General features: G+C 37.5%; 1 protein-coding gene across 1 annotated transcript in view; it reads right to left on the reverse strand.

Annotated features, from left to right (window-relative positions):
- Window positions 1-23431, reverse strand: part of LOC150083320 (focadhesin-like) — a 181298-nt gene that overhangs the window by 76138 nt on the left and 81729 nt on the right. Inside the window, exon 5 of the mRNA XM_090378475.1 lies at window positions 19398-19493. Coding sequence (XP_090234601.1) covers window positions 19398-19493 — 96 coding nt within the window. The remainder of the gene's footprint in view (window positions 1-19397; window positions 19494-23431) is intronic.

The following is a 23431-nucleotide window of genomic DNA, read 5'->3' on the forward strand; positions in this document are numbered from 1 at the left end:
CTATTCTGTGAACCACAAATTCCTGTAATCTAGATGTATGGAGACGTGGTTCACATGGTATCTGTTCCTGGATTGTACTTTGATTCAATTTTGATATTTTCTTATTATTAATAACTATCATTGTTATTATTTTGTTATTATCTTCTTACTATATCTTAATAGATTACTATCCATACAAAACACCTGGCATCATGCTGCGATGGGTACATTGTATCGTACATTTATGTACAATAAATATTAATTAATTAATAATTCAACTTGTACCTTTTGCATAAAAACCTCATCACAAAATGTTTAACCTGGCAGTGCAGTGTCCCCATTTGTAGCAATAATGGTTTCACCTGTCAGGTGCCCATTTTGTATTTAATTTTTGGAAAACATTTGGGCTTTTTTTTTTTTTTTTAATTCTGCTTGAACAATGCCAATATTTCACCTTTTCTTAATACACTGCAATACTTATTGTAACTTTTAAAGTTTTCAAATATATAAAAAATTGTAAAGTAAGCCATGCTTTACACCTTTTATTTCAAAAAAAATAATTTTGCCAAAAGTTATAAAACCTTTTAGACATAAAAGAGAACCATCATTCTCTTAGTCTTCCATTTTCCGATTTAAAGGCCTGTTAATAGCATGGAATTTCAAACGTGTGCACATATTTTTCTGCTTATTACATACACTGTGCTGCCACTTTATTAGGTACACCCTTGCTGTGCACACATATGGTTTGTCCCACAATGTTGCAAGTCACATGACCACAGTTGTGGATATAAATGCAGCAGAACAACCTGTATTAGGTTGTTCTGCTGCATTTCTAGTATCAGTTAAGCATACAAACTGTAGCAAGAATGGGGAAAAGGAATGATCTAATGGACTTCAAATGTGGCATGGTAGTAGATGCAAGACGTGCTGGACAAAGCATCTCTGAAACAGCAGTTCTCCTGAACTTTTCACGCACCACAGTTTCAAGGGTGTATCGAGAATGGTGCAACGAACAGAAAACATCCTCTCAATGGCACTCCTGTGGAAGAAAATTGCTTGTTGATGAGAGAGATCAGAAGAGGATGGCTAGAATTTTGCAAGCAAACAGACAGGCCACAATGTCGCACATCACATTAAATACAACCTTGGTGCGCAGAACAAAATATCGCAATGGACCACTAGTCGCACTTTGTCACGAATGGGCTACAACAGCATACCTTTGTTATCAATGATGAACAAGAAAGCATGCCTCCTGCGAGCACTGGACTATCGAGGATTGGAAAACAGTTTCTTGGTCTGACGAGTTCCTGATGAATTACGTTGATGGAAGGCTCAGAATTTGGCGAAAAAACATGAAACCATGGACCCGTCATGTCTGACGACTACTGTGCAAGGTGGTGGGGGGCAGTGTTATAGCGTGGGGAATGTTTTCTTGGCACACGTTGGGCCCATTGGTAGCCATAGATTCACATCTGAATGCCACATCATATCTAAACATCGTTGCTGACCAAGTGCATCCATTCATGTTGACAGTTTATCCTCAGTCAGATGGTTACTTCCAGCAGGATAATGCGCCGGTGCACAAAGATTCCGAATCACTATGGAATGGTTCCAGGAACATGACGGCTTTTCTTTGCTGCAGTGGCCGCTCAGTCCGCGGATCTCAATCCTACTGAACATCTTTGGGATGAGCTGGAAAGGGCTGTTCGCTGCAGGCCTACACCTCCATTGAATCTCAAGGAATTGCGTGACACACTCATGTCTGCATGGTACTCCATTCCTGCACAACGTTTTCAGCATCTTCTTCAATCCATGCCTAGACGAATTCAGGCTGTTTTGAAGGCTAAAGGAGGTGCAACACGCTACTAGGTAGGTGTATCTAATAAAATGGCACAGTGTATATAAATATTATTAAAAATTAAAAAAAAAAAACATTAGATATACTGAATATCATTAGTTACTCCCATTTTTCAGGTTAATTTCAAATTTAACACCTTCACAACATGCGAAATTTGAAATTAAGTATGCTGCTTCCCTCAGAGTAGCAACTACTTTCAGAGAACCCTGGCATTCATGTTATCTTCTTTACTTTGTGAAACCAAGAACAAATCTTTCAAGAATAACTAGGTTAGGCAGTAGCCCTTTATTGAACTAGTGGGAGAAGAAGAAGAAAAAGAAGTAACAGGGAAGTAACTTGAAACTTTAAACAAACACAGCACTGGTGCTTATCCAATGCCACACCATTCTTCATGCAAAATCCAAACAGTTGCAAAAATGGTAGCCAGGTATCTTACAGGTCCTTGCATGTAATTTCTATACAAAAACCATAAGAAAATTACTTCAGAAACTGCCACACTATTGCAGTAAAGGCTTGACTATATTTAGGAAGATAGAAAAATGTCAGGATTTTAATCACTGATTAATTATTAAAGCAGGAACATTATTTTCATGGTACACAGTGAGGAACCCTGCCACCACTGTCAAGTCAAAGAGTGTTATATAATCCCCAATTTTATTACTGCTATTGCTCTATTATTATTAGCAGTAGTACTTATTTTGTAAAAATAAGTGCCAGTACTCATTCCTTGATAGCAAGAAAAGTTTAAATAGCCCTTTGCCTTCATATTAAAAATTTAAAGAATTCATTAATATTGTTGTTTCATACTACGATAACATTATTAAAATAAAAGGAAGAAAAAAGATGTAATAACATGCTGTTATCATGCATTAAAAATATACTATATAATATTGGTATAAATAGTTTAACTACATAAATAGTGTAAAGGCATCATTTGATTTTATCTCATATTGTGGCTACCTTCACAACGAGACAGCAGGTATTGCTCTACTTCGAATAAACCTGCTAGCTTGTTGTGAAAGTAGCCACAATATGAGATAAAATCAAACCATGCCTTTATACTACTTATGCAGTTAAACTTATGGGTAAACTATGGTGTATTTACACCAATATTATAAAGTTAATTTCAACCCATAACACATTATACCTTGTGCATTTAGTCTTCAAAAAAGTTTTAAAAAATACATAAAAAGTACTTGATTTCATAAGAAAGTTTTTATAAAAAAAAAAAAAGAATATTGCTGATGCTATCAGAGCAGAGTTAGGTGGGTGAGAAAACTGCTAGTTTGGGGGGATACACAAAGATTAATCACTTCCACCGCTGGCAGAGATGGAAGTGATCCTTGCACTGCTTCTATTGAAATGCAATTGAGTAGCATCCTGGAAAGCAAGACAATGGGAATTTCCAGGCTGCTGGGAGTCATAGTGGAACAAGTAAATACATGGGCCATGTTAGGGTAACTAAGAGTAGAAACAGGTGCATGTATACTTGTGTGTACACCAATGCTAGGAGTGCAGTTAATAAACTAGATGAGTTCGAAGTACTAGTCAAGAAATCAAAGGCAGATATTGTTGGGCTATCAGAGACGTGTTGTCACACAGATATAAGCAGTGCAGAATTGGAAGTTTGGGAGTACAGTGTGTAGACAGAAAGGATAGAAAGGACAGGACAGGAATGGAGGAGGGGTTATGCTGTTAGTTAAGAGAAACACAAAATCTAGAGTGCATCCAACTGATGTTGGTGGACAATGCAAAAATGTTAAGTCTGTTTGGCGTGACATAAGCACTGGGAAAGGAAAAATGAGAGTAGGTGTGTGTTATAGGCTTAATGAATCTGATGAGTATAATGAGCAATTGTGCAGAGAAATAGAGTGGGTCAGTAAATCAGAGTGTCTTATAAAGGGGAATTTTAATTTCCCAGAGATTGACTGGAATTTGTGGGTTGGTCACTCACACACTAGCAAGGCTTTCGTGGATTTATTGGATGATTGTTTTCTACAGCAGCATGTTCGGGAGGCAACTAGAGGGAGTAATACTCTTGATCTGATTATCAGTAGTGATTCTTCATGCATTAATAATCTGCAGATAAAGGAACCACTAAGTGGCAGTGATCACAGTGTGCTGAAGTGGGATTTGCTCAAAGAGGTAACGAATATCAGGAGTAAAGGGAAGAGGTTTTTTTTTTTTTTTTTGTGTGTGAACCCCAAACATGAGAGGTATTAGAACCTCTAGTACTTGGTACTGTGCTTGGGTTGGAGGTTGAGAAGAAAAGAACATATTTGTTGACATTGGACTTGAACTTCTGTAGACTGTAATTTTCAGGAAATATGTATGAAGGAAGATTGTTCCAGAAAACGGCAGTTGAATGAATAAATGAGGAAGATGAAAAGTTGGTTCTGTGGGTTTGAAGTTGGACAGTAAATGGATGTTGGCTGGTGGCGGCACGGGTTCGGACTGTTTTGAAAGAGAGAGCGGGAATTATAGAAGCCAATTCAGAAGAACAGTGCCCGTGGAAGTATCTGTAGAAGAGGCATGAGGCAGAAACAGTACGTCTATGAGAAAGTGAGTGGAGAGACTCTGTTAGAGATAAATCATTAATTAACGTAACTGCCCTCTTCTGAATGGAATCAAGAAGCCTGAGACAGGTTTTGGGGGCACCACCCCAGTTGTGGGAACAATATTCCATGGCAGGGTGGATTTGCGATTTATACAGAGTGAGCAGCTGTTTGGAAGAAAAGTAACGCCGAGAGCGAAAGACAAAACCAAGTTTTTTTAGATGCAGAGGAAGCAATATTTGTAATGTGCTTGTGCCAAGAGAGATTAGAAGTCAGGGTAATCCCCAAAAGAGATATATCATTTTGCCTAGAAATCGGAGTGTCACTAAAGATAAGCATAGGAGCAGAAGAATCCTTTTTGCGAGATATAAAACAAGATTGAGTTTTAGAAGGGTTGAAATCAACTAAGTTGTCTTTGCCCCACTGGAGAATAACCTGAAGATCGGCATTTAAGGAACTGGTAGCAGATTTGAGAAGTTGAAGCTGATTGAGCAGGACAAGGTTTCTCAAAATGGAAAGTGGAATGCAATGTACTATCATCGGCAAAACTATGGATAGGATTTCCAGTCAATGGAAGAAGGTCATTAATATACAAGAGGAAAAGAGTGGGGGAAAGAACTGAACCTTGGGGGACACCGGCATTAGTGGAGAAGTTAGAAGACAGAGAGCCATCTACCATCACCCTCAGTGAGCGATCAAAGAGAAAACTGGATAACCAATTACTAAAAACAGTTGGCAGACCATAAGATGGAAGCTTGTTTAGAAGACCTTTATACCAAACATGATTATGCCAAACACGATCAAATTTTGCTTTCGTAAAGGTGAGTACGGTGGTCTGAGACAGTATTTAAATTCTATATGGTGGGAACCAACTGATGATGTTACCAACAGCAAATTCAAAATGGGAAGCATTCAAAGAAATAATCTTGGAAGCTACTAGGCTTTTCATACCAACTAAGAAATATTGTTCATTCAAGATTTAGGCCTAAATGGATGTCAGTTGAACTAATTAGACATTAGCATAGGCACATGATGGAAGAAAGCAAGCTTATATATTTGGAGCAAGCAAGCTTGCTCCAAATGTTTGTCAAGTTCTGCCTTGAGTCTATTTAAGCTATCAACTTCTACAACAGATGGAAGTTTGTTCCAGCAATCAACCAACCACTGGCTAAAGGCAAACTTCCGCACATCTATCCTACAACCGCAGGGGCTCACATCTGGTGAGTATGGGCTTGGCACACCCAGGGTCCTGAGCTGGATATCATCATTCTTCTCTTTCTTGGTGATTCCCTTCTACTTCTCTCTCTCTCTCTCTCAGGGTAACTCGGAAATTTTTTTTAGCTGGTGCAGTATAAGCCTCAGGCTTCCTTACACTGTATGGCTAGTAATAATAATAATAATAATAATAACCGTCTTTTCTCAATTTGAATTTATGCCCTCTCAGGCGATTATTCTGGGTAAGAGGAAGAATCCCATCCGCATTGAGCATGCTCAAACCATTCAAGGCTTTATACACCTCAATCAGATCACCTCGCAGGTGCCTAGTCTCCAGACACTGTAATTTGCAAAACTTAAGCCTTTCTTCGTAGGAGAAACCCTTTGTTCCATTCACTAATTTTGTTGACATGTGGCAGAGAAGAAAAATGCATGGGATACATATAAATTAACAGGTGACACAGAAGCATATGATAGATATAAGCTGGTCTGTAACCAAATCACAATGGAGGTTAGGTAGGCAAGCAGATATGCAAAGGCAAATTAGGAGAAATCCTTGGCAAAGGATGCAAAGAAAAACAACAAAGAGTTCTTTACTTATGTAAACTCTAGAAGGAAAGGGATGAATCAGATTGGTCCACTTGATATTGATGGTTCAACTGTTGATGATCCTGCTCAGGTAACTAACAAACTAAATAAATATTTTTCATCTACATTCACACATGAGTTATACAGGGAGAGGAATGCCAGAGGTGTATTAAACTCTGGCAGTAAGCTAGATAATCTTATACTAACTAAGAGTTAGTATAAGATTATCCTAGGGTGGATGGAATCTATCCAGTTATATTAAAGGAGGCAGCAAAGGAAGTAAGCAACCCCTTAGCCATAATCATGACAGCTTCCTTGGACTCAGGGGAGGTACCTATAGACTGGAAATGTGCAAATGTGACCCCAATCCACAAAGGAGGATCAAAGGGAGACACAGGTAATTACAGACCTGTTAGTTTAACTTCTGTTCCAAGTAAATGAAATTAATTACCAATTCAAATCAAAAAGGACCATGAAGCCAAATAAGTCCTATTATTATAATAACCTTAAATTATAGAAGATAACCTCATACCTTTTTAGTAGGACTGTTAATCTCTCAACACTCAATCGCGAATGATTATAATATGAACCTACCCAACCCATGCATAGTCACAAATAAATCAAATAAAAATAGCTACTAAAACAATCATGCCTTCAACTCTCATATCACGTCAAGCGAATCGGAAAGAATTATAGAAAGACAGCAGCCACCAACCTCCAAAAACCAACCAACATCATATGCCACCATGAGAATTGAAAAAAAATTGTGGCAAAAACCTAAAAACGACGAAACAAATAAATATGCATTAATTCACACATAAATTAAACTTTAAACCCGTTTTATAACTTCTTTTAAGGACTACCTTATTCGGTTTGTTACCGTGTTCACAAGAAGTACAAAAGTGATTCGGGAATGATAATCCCCATTTTATATAAAATTAACAACACCTAACACAAGATTATTTATATAGACCAATGTATGAATTACTATTCATGCATGCACGTAAGCATCCATGAGTCTGAAAAGGGAAATTAATGGAAGCACTGGTTAAAGAAGCATTGCAGGATCACCTAGACAAAACTTCAGTTATAGCTCGAACACAGCATGGGTTTGTTAAGGGGAAGTCTTGTCTGACCAATTTGATTTGATACTATGATGTAGTCACAAAGGAACTGGATGCAAAGAATAATTTTCATATCATATATTTGGATCTTAGAAAGGCTTTTGATACTGCCGCACATGGAAGATTGCTGTACAAATTGAAGCAGTGTGGCATTGGAGGCAAATTGCTGCTATGGATAAAGGGGTGGTTGAGGGGGAGAAGACAGAAAATGGTAATCAATGGACACTGCTCTTCATGGACTAATGTTATTAGTGGACTCACCATGGTTCAGTGTTGGGCCCAATGTTGTTTTCTGTATTCATTAATGATATTGATGATGGTATATCAGGCTTAATATCCAAGTTTGCAGACGATGCGAAGGTCAGCAGGGTTGTTAATGACACTAATGACAGTATGCTGCTGCAATAGGATCTAGAAAAGTTGAGTAGATGGGCTGAGAGGTGGCAAATGAAGTTTAACATTGACAAATGTAAAGTACTGCATAATGGAAACAGTAACCCCAGAGTAAGGTATCAATTGTGTGGTACTACACTGACAGAGGTAGAGTGAAAATGACCTGGGGGTAATTGTGCAGGCAGATATGAAGTTTTCTGAGCAGTGCAGACAGTCTGCAAGAGTAGCTCGTGGTGTCAATGATATACAGGAATTTTTCTAGCAGTGATAAGGTGGTGATTATCCTCTTGTATAAGGCAATGGTCAAGCCACACCTTGAGTACTGTATACAGGTCTGGAGGCTTCATTTTAAGAAGGATGTAGCGCTGTTGGAACAAATATAGAGAAGGGCAACAAGATTAGTGAATGGAACAAAGGGTTGCTCTTACAAAGAAAGGTTTAAGTTTTGCAAATTACAGTGTTTGGAGACTAGGCACCTGCGAGGTGATCTGATTGAGGTGTATAAAGCCTTGAATGGTTTGAGCATGCTCAATGCTGATTGGATTCTTCCTCTTACTCAGAATAATCACCTGAGAGGGCATAAATTCAAATTGAGGAAAGACAATTGTAGGATAGATGTACAGAAGTTTGCCTTTAGCCAGCTTGTGGTTGATCGCTGGAACAAACTTCTATCTGTCGTTGAAGAAGTTGATAGCTTAAACAGATTCAAGGCAGAACTAGAGAAACATTTGGAGCGGATAGATGAATGAAATGAGAAGGGGGTTTGTGTTTTTTTTTTTTTTTTTTTGGCTGATGCTATATAAGCTTGCTTTCTTGCATCATGTGCCCTTGCTAATGAGTTTAAATTGAGAAAGGGTGGCTAAAGGATAGATGTAGAAAAATTTGGTTTCGGTCAGAGAATATCTGATTGATGGAACAAATTTCTCTCTGGTGCTGTGGAAGTGGTTTGTTTAAATATTTTTAAGGAAGGATTAGAAGGATTAAACAAATTATTAGAGGGGATGGAGATATGATGTGTACAGTTTTTTTTTTTTTAATAACTTCATTAACTTGAGGAAACCTATTAGCTAGCTCAGGAACCAAAAAAGTTGCATACATGATTGGCACAGCAGCCTGACATCAAAAGTTGTTACCCTTCCGTTATCGCCTTCAAAAAACTATAGGCCAATAATGCCGTGAGATGGAACATCACACCACTCTATTTACTCGATCACTGTGCAATAGCTGCTGGTGGGGTTTTCTTCCAACTAATAACAGAAGCTTCGTTTATTCACAGAAACATTTAGATGTAAGTGAACTTTATCAGACATCCATAGATTGTGAATAAAATCTCATCGGTATCCATATGAGTTAGCAATTCTTGACAAAAATTGTTACAATTTTTATTCTTGTGGTACCTGTACCTTGTAAGGATGGAAAATCCTGGTGCAATATTCAATTTACACTTCTACTGGATAAGTCCATAGTAGTGCATGAGATAACATGCAGAATGCTTTGGGCTCCATATGAAAACGGTCCTGACAGTTGCAATGTTGTTTTGGTGTACTAGTGCTGCTTATTCCACCCAGAGAGAGGCCTCTTTTTGAGAGCAGAACTGGTTTATTCAAAATTATTTACCCATGTTTTAATATCATGAGTAAATGGTACAGAATATTGATGCTTAAGCTCAAAGTGAATGTGAAATAAATATCAAGCAACCTCGTTAACTGTTTTTGTAAAATGCCTTGACAGCAAAAGCACAATGTGCACCGCTTCAATGTTCCATGGTTATTAAATGGCATTGTTCCATGGTTATTAAATGGCATGTGGACAAAAGTATGTAGGGTGATACAATCCTCTCCATCACACACCAGTACCCAGAAAATCAGTTTTTAAATTTTTTTGTTTCCCTGTCCCACCCTGATTGTGTATGTGTGTGTGTGTGTGTGCATTTGTCTTTTATATGAGTATAGACATCAATCAACTTTGCATATAAATTAACCTCTTCAATGGTTCATTCAATTCATGCCATTTTACTTATAATATACAAATTTAAATTAATCAGATTAACCAATTTCAATAATACTAAGATAACAGAACTAAAAATATTTTATACATATATTAATTATGAAGTGTTTTATCACAATGCTCTTTACACATTGAACACCTATTTTCTTTCAATCCTTTCTCTCAACTGCTATTTTTTTTTTTTTTCAGGAGGAGAACTAATAATTCTGTGAGTTTTCTCACTGGCTTTAATCCTATGTTGACTATGACTGAATAGTTCAAGAGGAACATTAGGATGGGTTAAAAATCTGGAACATGTTCTTCCTGCAGTAAAGATTGACCTAGGTTATAACAAGGAGGAGGTTGATTTGATTTGGATTTTACTGGCACAAAAACGACTGTGGTTATACTGCACCACAACAAGGAGGCATATAATACTCAGATACATGGTGAAGGCACAACATTAAATCTAGACAGAACTGGAATTGAAGTATTCTCAATTTCTGGTTAATGTGTTGCATGACTTCTTTGGCTATTTATAATATTCACAGGATAGATTAACATCCAATGCAACTTTTCTTCTTCATTCTCCAATAGAAGGTAGAATCAATGAATTTTCATAACTCTTCTCTGCATGAATGTTTTTTTTTTTTTTTTTTTGTTTAAATAAAAACTCCAAACATGAAAGGTATAAGAACCCATGGTACTTGGACTTCATTCTCCATCAATGTGTATAGGTTGAGAAAACATTAAAATAATGCTTCTAAACATTAGACTGATTTCTGTAGATTGCAATTTTCAGGAAATACACATGAAGAAAGGTTGTTCCAGAAAACAGAAGTAGAAGGGATAAATGAGGAAGAAGAAAAGTTGGTTCTGTGAGTTTGAAACTGGACAATAAATGGATGCTGACTGGCTGCAGCACATTTGGGATAGTTTGGAAAAGATATCGGTTTTATTCTCTCTTTGAAAGAGAGAGAGAAGCCAATTGAGAAGAACAGTGTCCATGGAAGTATCTATAAAAAGCCATGCAGCAGAAGCTGAATGTCTGTGAGTCAGAGAGTAGGGATACTTTGTAAGAGATGGGTCATTAATTAACATGACTACTCTCTTTTGAATGGGGTCTATAAGCATGAGCAGGGTTTTGGGGGCACCATTCCAGAATTTAATAGTACCAATGTACTCAAAGTTGGTATTCTGAATGACTTCCGTTGGAGGTATAACATTCTATTACTAATCCTTCTAGTAAGATTATTTGAGCCTTTCCCAAAAAGTACTTTCTCAAATTATGGGGCCTTAAGTTCCACAATTCCATAACTGACCGTTGACAACATCTATATTACTCTATATGGTACAAGTGCTATTCAACGAAGAATGATCATAAATTTTTTTTTTTCACAGCATACCTTTATTAATCATCCATATTTCATCAAATGGGAACTCCTTTTTCAAAGGAGTTCCCATTTGATGAAATGCACTTAATCCAACATTTCTACCATTCTTCAAAAACATGGTGGAAGCCATTTTTTGACATGTGTTTGAGAATTGCCTCCGATGTCTTTACAACTTCTGATGACTGAAACCATTTTCCTCACAACTCCATCTCTAATGCTGGAAATAAAAGAAAAATTGTAGGGTGCAAGGCAGTGGCGTAGCTACCATGTAGGCAGGCAAGGCAATTACCTCGTGCCTGGGCCCTTCAGGGCCCGGTGTCTTTGGCTGTCTCCTGTTTTTGCAATTTTCATTAATTAAGTAGGGGCCCCGAACATGTTCTTTGCCTCCGGGCCTGAAAAAGGGTAGCTACACTACTGATGCAAGATCAAGGCTGTAAGGCGGATGAGGAATACAGCCAACATTAATGCTGCCTAAGCACTAAATGACAGTATGAGCAATGTGAGGTCTTGCACCATTGTGATGCAGCATCCACTCACCTGCAGGGGTTGCAGTCATTTGTAACAAATGTCATCCCGCAAAGTGTGCAGTATAGTCCTGTAATAAGATCCTGTAACAATTGTATGATATGGCAAAATATGCTGGTAAACTATTCCTTGAATGTCAAAAAAACAGATGACCATTAACCTTTCCTGCAGAAGCCACAACTCTTACTTTTTTCAGTGTTGGCAATGCTGCAGACTTCCACACAGAGCTTTGTTGTTGAAATGATGAAGCCATATCTCATCTACCATTTTTCTCACAGCTCCATCCCTAACGCTGGAAATAAAAAAAAAAAATTGTAGGGTGCAAGGTCAAGGCTGTAAGGCAGATGAAGAACACATCCAACAGTAATGCAGCCTAAGTACTAAATGACAGTACGAGCAATGTGAGGTCTTGCACTGTTGTGATAACCATCTATTGCAACTCCTGATTAACTTCTAAGCGAACTTGCTGTTGCTCAGGTATCAGTATGCACAAACACGTATCATATGCAAATGGTCATAAAGAATACCATGCATGCTTCCTGCCAATATTCTTAACATCTCTGCCAGTTGCCTTATTATTATATGACGATCTTCTCTCATGATTAGAGAAGCAGTGTTTATGGTTTCTGTGATTGGTTGGTTGGTTATTAGGAGTTTTATGGTGCATCGGCATCTAAGGCTATTGTACGCCAAGTCTAAGGTAATAAAATATAAATATATAGGAAATATGTAAAAATATAACGTAACATATCTAGTTAATATATTATAAACAAATATATGGCATAAAACATTTATAATACATTAAACATTAAAGCAATCTAAATCAAACTATATAGATTAATCAGTTGTAAAAACCTGAATATATCTGACACATTGTCATCATCCAATAAAATCTGCCTGAGTGTATAAGGCTCAGATAGATGGTAAAACATAAAGAGCATTCATTACTAAAAAATGTACATTCTACTAAAATATGACTAATAGTTAAATTTGCTTTACAATGTCTACACACAGGACAATCATCAGCCCTCGGCAAATACGAATGCATCAGGTGAGAATGTCCTATGCGTAGCCTGGCAAGAATTACTTCTTCCCGGCGAACCCTGTGTGCCTAGAAAGGCATGCATTATTACTGGCTTAATTTCATTTAGCTTGTTGGTAGGGCACCCATTCCAAGATTCTTGCCAACATATGCATAATTTTTTGTAGATTAGTCTTGCAGTCTGTAAAGGGGACTGACAAGCAGATGCGACTTTGTGGCGATGCTGATTTTGCTGCTGCATCAGCCAAGTCATTGCCTCTGATACCATGACTAGGGATCCAGCAAAAGCAAATATCAAAGTTTAACTCTGAAAGGGATAATAATATTAGCTGCACCCGACATAATACTGGGTGAGTGCTTTTCACGTTGGATAAGGCCTGTAATACATTTAGGGAGTCAGTATATAGCATGCATCTTTGGTACTAGTGGGTTTTTATATGATCCAAGGCCAGTTCTATTGTGTGTATAGCTCTGCAGTGTATAAGCTACATTCATATGGAATACGACTGCAGATTGTTTTGCTTGGAAAAACACAAACAGATCCCACAAACTCTTCAGACTTCGAGCCATCTGTATAAACCGGCAAAAAGTCGGGATATTCTGCAAGGTGTACTGCAAAGAGTTGCCAATATATACATGGTGATGTGTTAGCTTTCAGCCAACTCCTAAGAGTGAAGCCACAAGATGGAGATCGTATATTCCAAGGAGGAAGGACTTGCTTGGCTGACGTGGATATATTACACAACATAAAGTTAATATCATGAACCAGCACTTGAATCCTGAAACCAAAAAGCCAACTGGCAGTTTTACGCATATTATATAAACAGATGTCCACGTAGGATGGTCAGGCAGGGATTTTATTTTTATGGCATATTGTAATGACAACTGCTGACATCAAAGCATCAATGGTGGTTCATTGGCTTCAACGTGTAGACTTTGGACAGCCGAAGTACGAAATGCCCCTGTGGCAATCCGAATGGCTCTATGGTGGATTGGGTCAAGCCATCAGAGTACAGAATTTCTAGCAGAAGAATAACTTGGAAACCATAGTCAAGTTTAGTGTGAACGAGTGCCCAGTATAGATGCAATAATGTGCTTTAATCTGCTCCCCAAAAGTTGGAGGAGATAGTACTGAGCATGTTCAAACCCCTCATGCAGTTTGCTCTAAGCTGACGGATATGATGTAGGAATGTCAGCTTTTGATCAAAGATGAGTCCCAAAAATATTGTTTCTGCTACCACAGGAATTGGATTTTGTCCACGTCTGAGTTCCAGGTCAGGATGTGGATTCCGTTTGTGGCAGAAATGCACAAAAACGGTCTTTTGGGCAGAAAACCTAAACCCATTGGTTAAAGCCTAGGAACTAAGGTGATTGACTGCTTGTTGCAATTGTCATTCAATAACTCTCATGCTACAGGAGTGACAGAAAATACTAAAATCATCAACGTACAAGGCACTATTTACTGAAGGAGGAAGCTGTTTTGTAATGGAGTTAACTTTGACTGCAAACAGCGTAACAATGAGGACAGAGCCTTGGGGAACTCCTTCCTCTTGATAAAAAAAAGTGGGACACACTGGATTTAACACGAATCTGGAAAAGCAGTTTTGATAATAAATTTCTAACAAAAGTAGGAAGTTGACCTCTAAGACCAAAAGAATAGAGGTCTTTTAAAACATACCTCCAGGTTGTGTCATAAGCTTTTACCATGTCAAAGAAAACTGATACCAAGTGCTCACGCTTTATAAACGCATCCCGAAACACTGTTTCCAGTGGGATTAAATGGTCCAGAGTGGACCAATTCCTTCGGAAGCCACACTGATGAATCTTGTTCAAATGATCATTTGCCTAAAGGTAATATATAAGGCAGGCATTCACCATTTTTTCCAAAACTTTACATAAGCAACTGGTCAGAGCAATAGGATGATAGTAGTTAGGAATTTTGTGGTACTTTCCTGGCTTTGGGAATGCGAGAACGATTGCCCTACGCCAAGAATCGGGAAACTGATCCTCTAAATAAATTCGGCTGTAGAAATGTAGCAACAACTCTAGACAGTGAAATGGAATGTGTTTTATCATCTCATAATGAATTTCATCTGGCCCCACGGCACTCACTTTCGAGGTAGCAAGTATAATGGTTAATTGACTAAAAGGCAGGTTGACTAAAACTTTGACTAAATCCACTTGACTAAAAGGCAGGTTATAAGACTCGGCTTTGCTTGAAGAGAAGTTGAGTTTTTGTTTCTCGACTTTCTTCTTTAAAACTAGGAACTCTGCAGAGTATGAGGTTTCAGCAGGTATGCTGGAGAATACTTCTCCTAGAGCATTGGCAATAGCAGTTGGGTCTGCTAATGAACAACCATTATGTTGTAACACAGATGAGGGAACTGATGTGTATTTACCCTTCCTCTTCCAAATTTTATCCCAGACAACTTTGGCACTAGTCATCTGGTTAATTGAGGCATACAAATCACTCTTTGCCATGGGCACGTTTAAAGGCTATAAGATTTTCGGTGGTGTGGTAACATCGGAATTTTCCCCATGCCCGATTTTGTAACTTTCTTGCTTCTTTACACTCTTGGTTCCGCCATGGCTTTGGAAAACATGGAAATTGGGAGGATGTTTCTGGAATTTCAATTGCTACTGCATGGATAATACACTCTGTGATATACTTCAGTGCTTCATCAATTGAACCTGTTGAATTTGTACATCTTCATCTGTTGAATTTGTACAGGATCAAATTCTGCAAGCCGTGAAAATGTACTCCAGTCTGCTTGATCATACTTCCACTGCGGCATTCTAAATGGATGAGAAGGTTGTCCATCCACTATTGTAGATATAACGGGAAGTGATCGCTTCCATAAGAATTATGTTCCAGTTCCCAGGAAAGCATAGGTAGTAGAGAAGGTGAGCAGATGGAGAGATCGATGGCAGAGAAAGTATGGGTAGGCATATGGAGATAGGTGTTGATTCCCATATTTAGTAACGAAAGGCCATTATTGTCAAGCATACGTTCAACAATATGACCTCGTTCATTAGTTTCTGCACTACCCCACAGGATACTATGTCCATTAAAGTCTCCAAGAAGTAAAAAGGAGAGGGCAATTGCGTAATAAGATCGTCAAGATCTGCCTGGGAAATATGTGTCCAAGGAGGCAAATATATAGAACATATTGTGAGAAAAGACCCTATTGCTAAGCGAATGGCTACTGCTTCTAAGTTAGTGTTCAATTAAACTTGAGAGAAAGCGGTATTGGTTGTTCACGAGGATTGCAACTCCTCCATGGGCCGGGCCATCCCCATTTCTGTCTTTACAGATAGCAGTAAAATTTCAGAAGATGGGGTCATCATTTGCCTTTAGGTATGTTTCTTGCAGACAAAAGCAAACAGGTTCGTATTTGAGCATTAGCATTTTGACATCCTCCATATTTCGTCGGAATCCAATTCCATTGCAATAATTTAGCCATTACTTGGAATTAGTGGAACAGTTGGCTGGCTTCCAAAGTGATGCGGGTTTTGATTGGCCCGCTTTGCATTTTACTCTGCCTTTGGGAAACTGAGGGCGCTCAATATCCATTTCCTCCTCAGAAAGAAGATACAGAATAGATTCTTCCACACTTTCCTCCTCTTCATTTACCTCCATTTCCTCCTGCACCTCACTAATAACAGGCAGGATTTCAGTTGGAGGAGATTTTTCTTTAGGTGCTACTGCCTTGGTTGGTATTGAAATGGGAGTAGTGACTGCTTTATCTTGCTATGCTTGTGTCAACAAGTATTGGGCTTGGGGTGTAAAAGAATCACGTGGTGAGACTGAAATATCAGTTTGCGTTGAAATAGAAACCTTCCTCAAAACTGCTTGTGCATAAAATTTTCCACTATTTACTGATGTTACCTGTTTGTTTGCTTCCGCATATGGGATATTCTGTTCTGTCTTGATTTTCTGAATTTGTTTTTAGTCTTTCCATCTTTGGCATGCTCTTGAATAAGCAGGGTGTTCAGCGCCACAATTCAAGCACGCTGTTTCGAGGCAGAACATTCCTTTGTGTCATGTTCCTTAGCTCCACAGCAGGCACAAGCAGGTGATCCACGACATGCCATCTGAGAGTGGCCATATTTTTGGCATCTGAAACATCGCAACGAGTTTGGAATGTACAGCCTTGATGGAAGTAGGCAGTTTAGGAGTGTTAAATTAAGGATAAGAACCCTAGTTGGGACAAGTCTTCCCTCTTTACGCATAAATATCCTCTTAATGGCTGTCACTCCTTGATCTCTCAGTTTGGTGCATATCTTCTCTTCAGATGTTTCAAGGAGATCCCATTCGACAATTACACCACGCGATGTATTCTAAGTCCTGTGTGGTGATATCTTAATTGGAACGTTACCAAGAGATGTTGCTCGGAGGAGCAATTCTGAATGTCGCACTGAGGAAGTTTCTACTAAAATGGTCACCCAATCTAAGTCATTTTACAGACTTCGGGGACCCTGCCAGCTCTCCAAGGCCCTTCTGAATGAAGAAGGACAACATTTTACCTATTTCCTTTTCACTGCTAGAATGTATGATAAGGAATCGAAGTACAGGAAGTAGTGCAGCTTCTGTTCAGTGTTTCTTTTTTGACGTTATATTCTCTTCATCAATTTCAGGTAGGGACCTTGTAGAGGTCCCTACCTGAAATTGATGAGAAGGGTTTGAAAGATTTGAATCTTGTAGGAGTAAAGAGAAAGTTTCTGATGCCCTAAGTACCTCACCCGCCACGGAGACCAATGAGGGGATGCCCACTTGTGAACTAGCAGGTACTGCATACACGAATGAGACGGCAAGTTCGCTTAGGAGCACCATACCCACGTCTCCAATAAACCTTGATCCCGTCCCAGGACCAAAGGGAGGGAGACTTATGGGAATGCAGTTGGCCCTAGCAGTAAGAAGCACCTGCCGATTGATCTCAGTAAGGCTGGTCCAGGACCACCCGTCTTGTCAAAGTAGGGGCCAAAATGGTATATTAGGGCTGGGCCCCCCCTCACCCACCATGATCCCCCTTTCCGAGTTTCCCTGGGTCGTGGCAAATGGCTGCGCATGCCTGATTCCACTGATGTAACCCTGGAACCAAGGTATGGGTGTTAGATCCCAGTGATGCTAATCTGAAAGGCCAGCAGCATCACTGGGAGGTCCCCTCACCATGTACAGGTGCCCACGTCGACAGGGGTTTCTGTGGTAACAGCAGCGGTGGGAGCTCCAGGACCACTGATTTCTTGAATGAATCACATCCATCTTTAAACATTCTAAACCACCTGTGCTATATGGAAATGTAGATTCACCATAAGTCTCGTTTATCATATCATACGCTTTAGCTGATGTTTTCTTGAGACAGAAACTAAATTTTAGAGCAGCATACTGTTCCTCGCATGTCATATCTGTTAATACATAGGCAAAACTGAACAGGCATAAACCTGACATGCATGAGTCAACTGAGAAGCTGCTTTGTGATGCAGCTTGGTTTGATCTTAAATTCCACAGCGCAGCTAGAAATAGCAAGCAGTACAGTCATTCCTGAAAAAATTCTTTACTGAACAGCTCTCGTACTTTAGCCAATGCAAGTAATTTTTTATACTGGCCTCCTCAAAGCAAGATCGTGGGGGCCTGAAGTTCCACAATTCTATAACCAAACATCGACAATATTTCTATAATTCTATATAGTACTTTAGCAACTGCACGTAATTTTTCATGCTAGCCTCCTCAAAGCAAGACCATATCTCCAATCTTGTTGACTTTTAAAATCTCATCTTGTCGACATACCTACAATTTTTGTTCCCACTTCTTCACTACATTTTCTTGTTAATGTTGTTTATTTTAGAAAAATTACTAGTCAGTTCTTCCAAGTTATCATTGATATCCTTATATCTGGTGTCACAGCTGTGTCATAATGGCAGAACACCTGTCAGTAAGGCCAGATCAGTCCAAACAAGATGTAAAAGGATTTTTCCTTAACACTTAAGTGAACAGTTAAGAGAGTTTTTAATGTAATTTAACTTCCACTTAGTCGACTCGCAAGATTAAGAGAGTTTCTAATGTAATTTAACTTCCACTTAGGCAACTTGCAAGATTAACTGATGCTCCCCACTTCCTGCTTTAAAACATACTGTTTGATGCTTATGGCACACTGCAGTGAGCAATGAACACTGGTCCAGTATGCCTGTGGCTAGTTTAGTGCAGCATACTCACCTGTTCAGTTGTTTGTTTTCCAAGCTGTGTTTTCAAAGCAGTAAGCTGTGTGTTTGTTCTAAAATCATGTTTGCACTAGTAAAATTATTTGTTATTGTAATTACAGCTGTGTTTTCTTAGCAGTCGGCTGGGTGTTTGTTCCAAAATCATGTTTGCGCTGATAAAATTATTTGTTATTGCAATTACAGTATATAATTTAATTAAATATTTCATAAATTAATGAAATATGGGAAAGAAAAGAGAGAGTTGTTTCTATGAAGAAAAAAGAAACCAGAATTATCTGTAATTCTGGTTTCTTTAAAAGATCTTAAAGTACTCTGCAAGTAATAACATAATAATTAAATAAAAGACAAGAAACTCCAATCAGTAGACCCATATGACATCAATTTGTCAAAAATGACAAAAAATTTGTAAATTTTTGTCATTCTTAGGTTATTATTTCAAAATGAGATGCTCAATAAGTGCCAGCAGTACAGATTATCATAATTTATTTATCTAAAATGGGTAGCAAATTTCAAATTTACCTTTTATTTGTGTGAGAACAAATTTTTTGCAAATTTGCTAGGACTAATGGCCAAGAATCTGGTCTCTCTTTCAAAACAGATACTAATGGATGATTTCTGAAATATGCAATTATCAAAAAAAAAATAAATATGAATAAACTAATTCAGAAATCAAGAAAAATTTTATACTATTAATAATTATCATTAAATTTTTTTATTCCAAAGTACATTTTATGTAAAAGACAACTATATCCATCAGAAAGAAACATATAGAAAAATGAATGGTAAGATTAATGTATAATAAGAAAATCTACAAATTTCAAATAAATATATCTACACATAATTATGAATGTTTGTCATTCTGTGTGTAAAATGAAACAATGCATGGGATGCAAATGAGATATTCACTGAAGTTATGTTTATAGCAAATTACCTGTGAAGCATGTCTTGTGCACAGATGGTCAACAAGATGAGCAATTTTCCTTTTCTATGGTTAAGATTTTTCTATAGAACATAAATTGAAAACCTGCAATGTATGCAACAATTTTTGGATGAAGAAAAACTACAGCCGGTGGCTGTAGTTTTTCTTCTTTGTTTTAGTGTTCACCATTTATTTACTGTCTGCCAGAAACAAAGTGCTTAGTCATATCACCAACATCTCAAGAGGCCTTTCTGATGAAGAAATTGAGAAACTGTCAGAACTTTCCAATTCAGAATTTGATTTCATAGTAAAAATGTTGTTATTTTCGATCCCGACAATATATCTTGCAGCAGTAATGAAGAAATTGATTAAAACCTATCAACCAATTCTGGTGTAGCTTCATCTTATCCAAAAACTCCTTCAAATTGTTGAGGATATTGGATTTCATTTGTTCACTGACCGATTTTACACTAGTATTTAACTAGCAGAAGAACTACATAAACTGAATATACACCTAATGGGCATTCTTATGGGAAAGAGGAAGTTCTACCATTAGAGATTAAGATGACAAATAAAACTGAAAAGCGTCGAGTTGCTGGTTTCCAAAAGGAGAATAGGGTTCAAGTGCTGGCATGGAAAGACAGAGACCCATACTTATGCTTTCCTTTCTACTTTCCCACTTTCTTGGTCACAAGAAAGGTAAAAAGAGGGGAAATCTTACAGATTAAAAAGCCGTTTGTTATATGTGAATATATAAAAAAATAAAATGTATGTAATTATGTACCAGGTACATAATGAGTTGTTGCTGCCGCTCTACTCTGAGACTGATAGTGTCACTGATAATGTCACAGTGGCAGACGTTAAAAATATCTTTACTGCAGGAACTCATTATGAAACTAAAATTATGCGTAAAGTTACCATTTCACGTGTATGTTCATGAAGACGTTGTATTATAATTCCAATACCGAATTATTTTAGGAAATTGTCTTTTCACCCATCCCCCATTTCCTTTTCGATAATGAGCAGTAAATTGTGCAAGAGTTATATCTTTTAATGTTTTGCCCTGTTTCTCATATTTATCAAAAAATACTATCTTTCCATCTATCTATCTATCTTTCAATACTATCTATCCAAAGACTCGCTATCAATTTGTTGTTCATCCAATTCAGCTTTTGATTTACGTAATTTCTGACACTCATGTGGCCATACCATTGGCACGTATTCAATCGCTCTTGAAGACATAGACATTGGGTATCGTAATAAATACCAAGCTGCCTCTTGTGAACTCTCCAGAGAATTCAATACATCTACACTTAATGCTCGTGTTAGATCAGTTATATCCATGTCAGGATATTCTTCTTGTAGCTCTATAATTTTCCTTTGCCGGTTGCTTACTCTGTTAGTTTTATTCACATATTCAACTACATATGCTGCACACGAATATTCTTCTATGATAAATTGTAAATCCGAAATAGAGTTGAACACTCCTAAAATCCAAGGATTGTAATTATTCATAAATTTCTCTTTTATCTTGTGTTTAAGAAATACACATGGTCGTTTGATACCAGCCCTTAAAATATTTAAATATTCTTCTTCTAATTGGCATTAATTTGATTTTAGGAATTCTTCGAAATTAACGCGATTATCTAATTCTAACGAGTCGTGCAATTTACAATATTTTTTGCGATAAGCTAATTTTTGATTGTAATCTGTGGCCATCAATATCAATATACGAGTTTGCGACATTGGCCAAAAAGGTGCTTCAAATCGACATTCGCGTCAGTTTGCGTTATTATTTTTATAACAGGTATTGGTGTTTAAAGGCACAAGGGCAGCTAAGGCCAAAATGTGCCAGGTCCTACATTATTATTCTAAAGTAATATAATATGTTCTATTTTGGCATCACAGGAATTCATATACAGTCGGTCCTCGTATAACACGTGTTTACATTACACGAATTCGATCATACACGATTTATAAATAGGGGAACAATATCTTATATAACACGAACCGAATTCGCTTATGCACGATTCGCCTTTGTGTTTACAAGAAATGGCAGTCGAACGCGAAATCACCCCAACCGAACGCAACACGATAGGAATGAAGAAGATTCTGAAAATGTATTTATGTGTTTTATATCAGTGAAGGGGAAACACATTTCACCATAATAACGTAAAAACCAACACAATTCCAGCTATCGATATAATTGCAAATGCAATTAGATCGAGTTTACTACCAGTTTATAACAGATTCCACTAGCAGAAACGAAACTGGAAATTGTTTTATGGTAGTAACCCCCAGAAATGTGCTTTAGTAAAATGTGGGGTGTTAATAGTATCTTGGCCTTTACGGTGTTGTTTATTCAGTTGCTATACGCGCACAGCTTTGTTTATGTTTAAGCGTGCCTCCTCGTTTTGTAATTGCGCTTTATTCCCTAAAAATGAGTAAAATACTTAAAAGGTGTGAAAAGGAAGCGTCCTGGCGAAGACACTGCAGATTCAGAGAGAGAAAAAAAAAAAAGCAATATCGATAAACAGAGGCGGACTGAGTCAAAAATTGTTACCCGGGGAAATTTATAGTGGCCTCATACTACGGTTTATGGCCAAAATCACACCGGCCTCCGGCCCACCGGGATTTCCCGGGTAAGGCTTATGGCCAGTCCGCCTCTGTCGATAGAGAAAAAATATGAAATTGTGAAACGCTTTGAGCGAAATGAAAGACCATGTGATATTGCACATGCTACAGACCGAAATGAGGCAACGCCGAGAATTAGAAAGAATGCGGAGAAAATAAAAACAACTTTCATAGCGGGAACAACTCAAAGTGTAATTAAAATCCATTTAATTACACTTGATTACAAAATCAAGTTAATTTAATTACAAAGTTAATTTAATTACAAGTTAATTTAATTACAAGTTAATTTAATTACAATTTAATTACAAAATCCATTTAAAGACACAAGAATTGGAAGAGATGGAACGGCTGTCTTCTGTTTGGATCGAAAATCAAACAAAAAACAAGTTTCCTTACGATAGAAGCATTATCAATATTTTATTACGTAATAGTCGTAATAAAATACATAAAATGCTTACGTAATAAAATACGTAAGCATTTTATTACGACTTACGTATTATAATTTATACTTACGTACTGTATTATAAAATACGTAAGTATTTTATTACGACTATTTTATTTAAATATAATAAATTTTTTACGAATAAAATACGTATTTTATTCGTAAAAAATACTTTTTAGTATTAAAAATACTAAAAATACTTTATTGTATTTTTTATTATGTATTACGTATTTTATAACGATTAAAATTACCCGATTATTTATTGTGTTTGGTAATGTGTGTTCAATGGTAATGTGTTTATGTTGTGATTATTTATTGTTTGGTAATGTGGGTTCCAAATGTGTGTTCAATCTTGGGTGGTCGGCACCTAACCCCACTTTTCCCATAGGGCCTGTTGTTTATATTGCACGATTTTGCATTGCACGAGGGTTTCTAGAAACACAACTATCGTGCTATACGAGGACAGACTGTATATGTATTTCCTTCAGAAATGTATAGAGTGTAGCTAGGTCAGCACTATTGCCAATCATGTGGTTAAGCGATAACGGTTCTTGTAGT

The sequence above is a fragment of the Mastigoproctus giganteus genome, chromosome 7 (genome assembly GCF_048544385.1).
Source record: "Mastigoproctus giganteus isolate SK-2022 chromosome 7, ASM4854438v1, whole genome shotgun sequence".
NCBI classification, from domain to species: Eukaryota; Metazoa; Arthropoda; class Arachnida; order Uropygi; family Thelyphonidae; genus Mastigoproctus; species Mastigoproctus giganteus.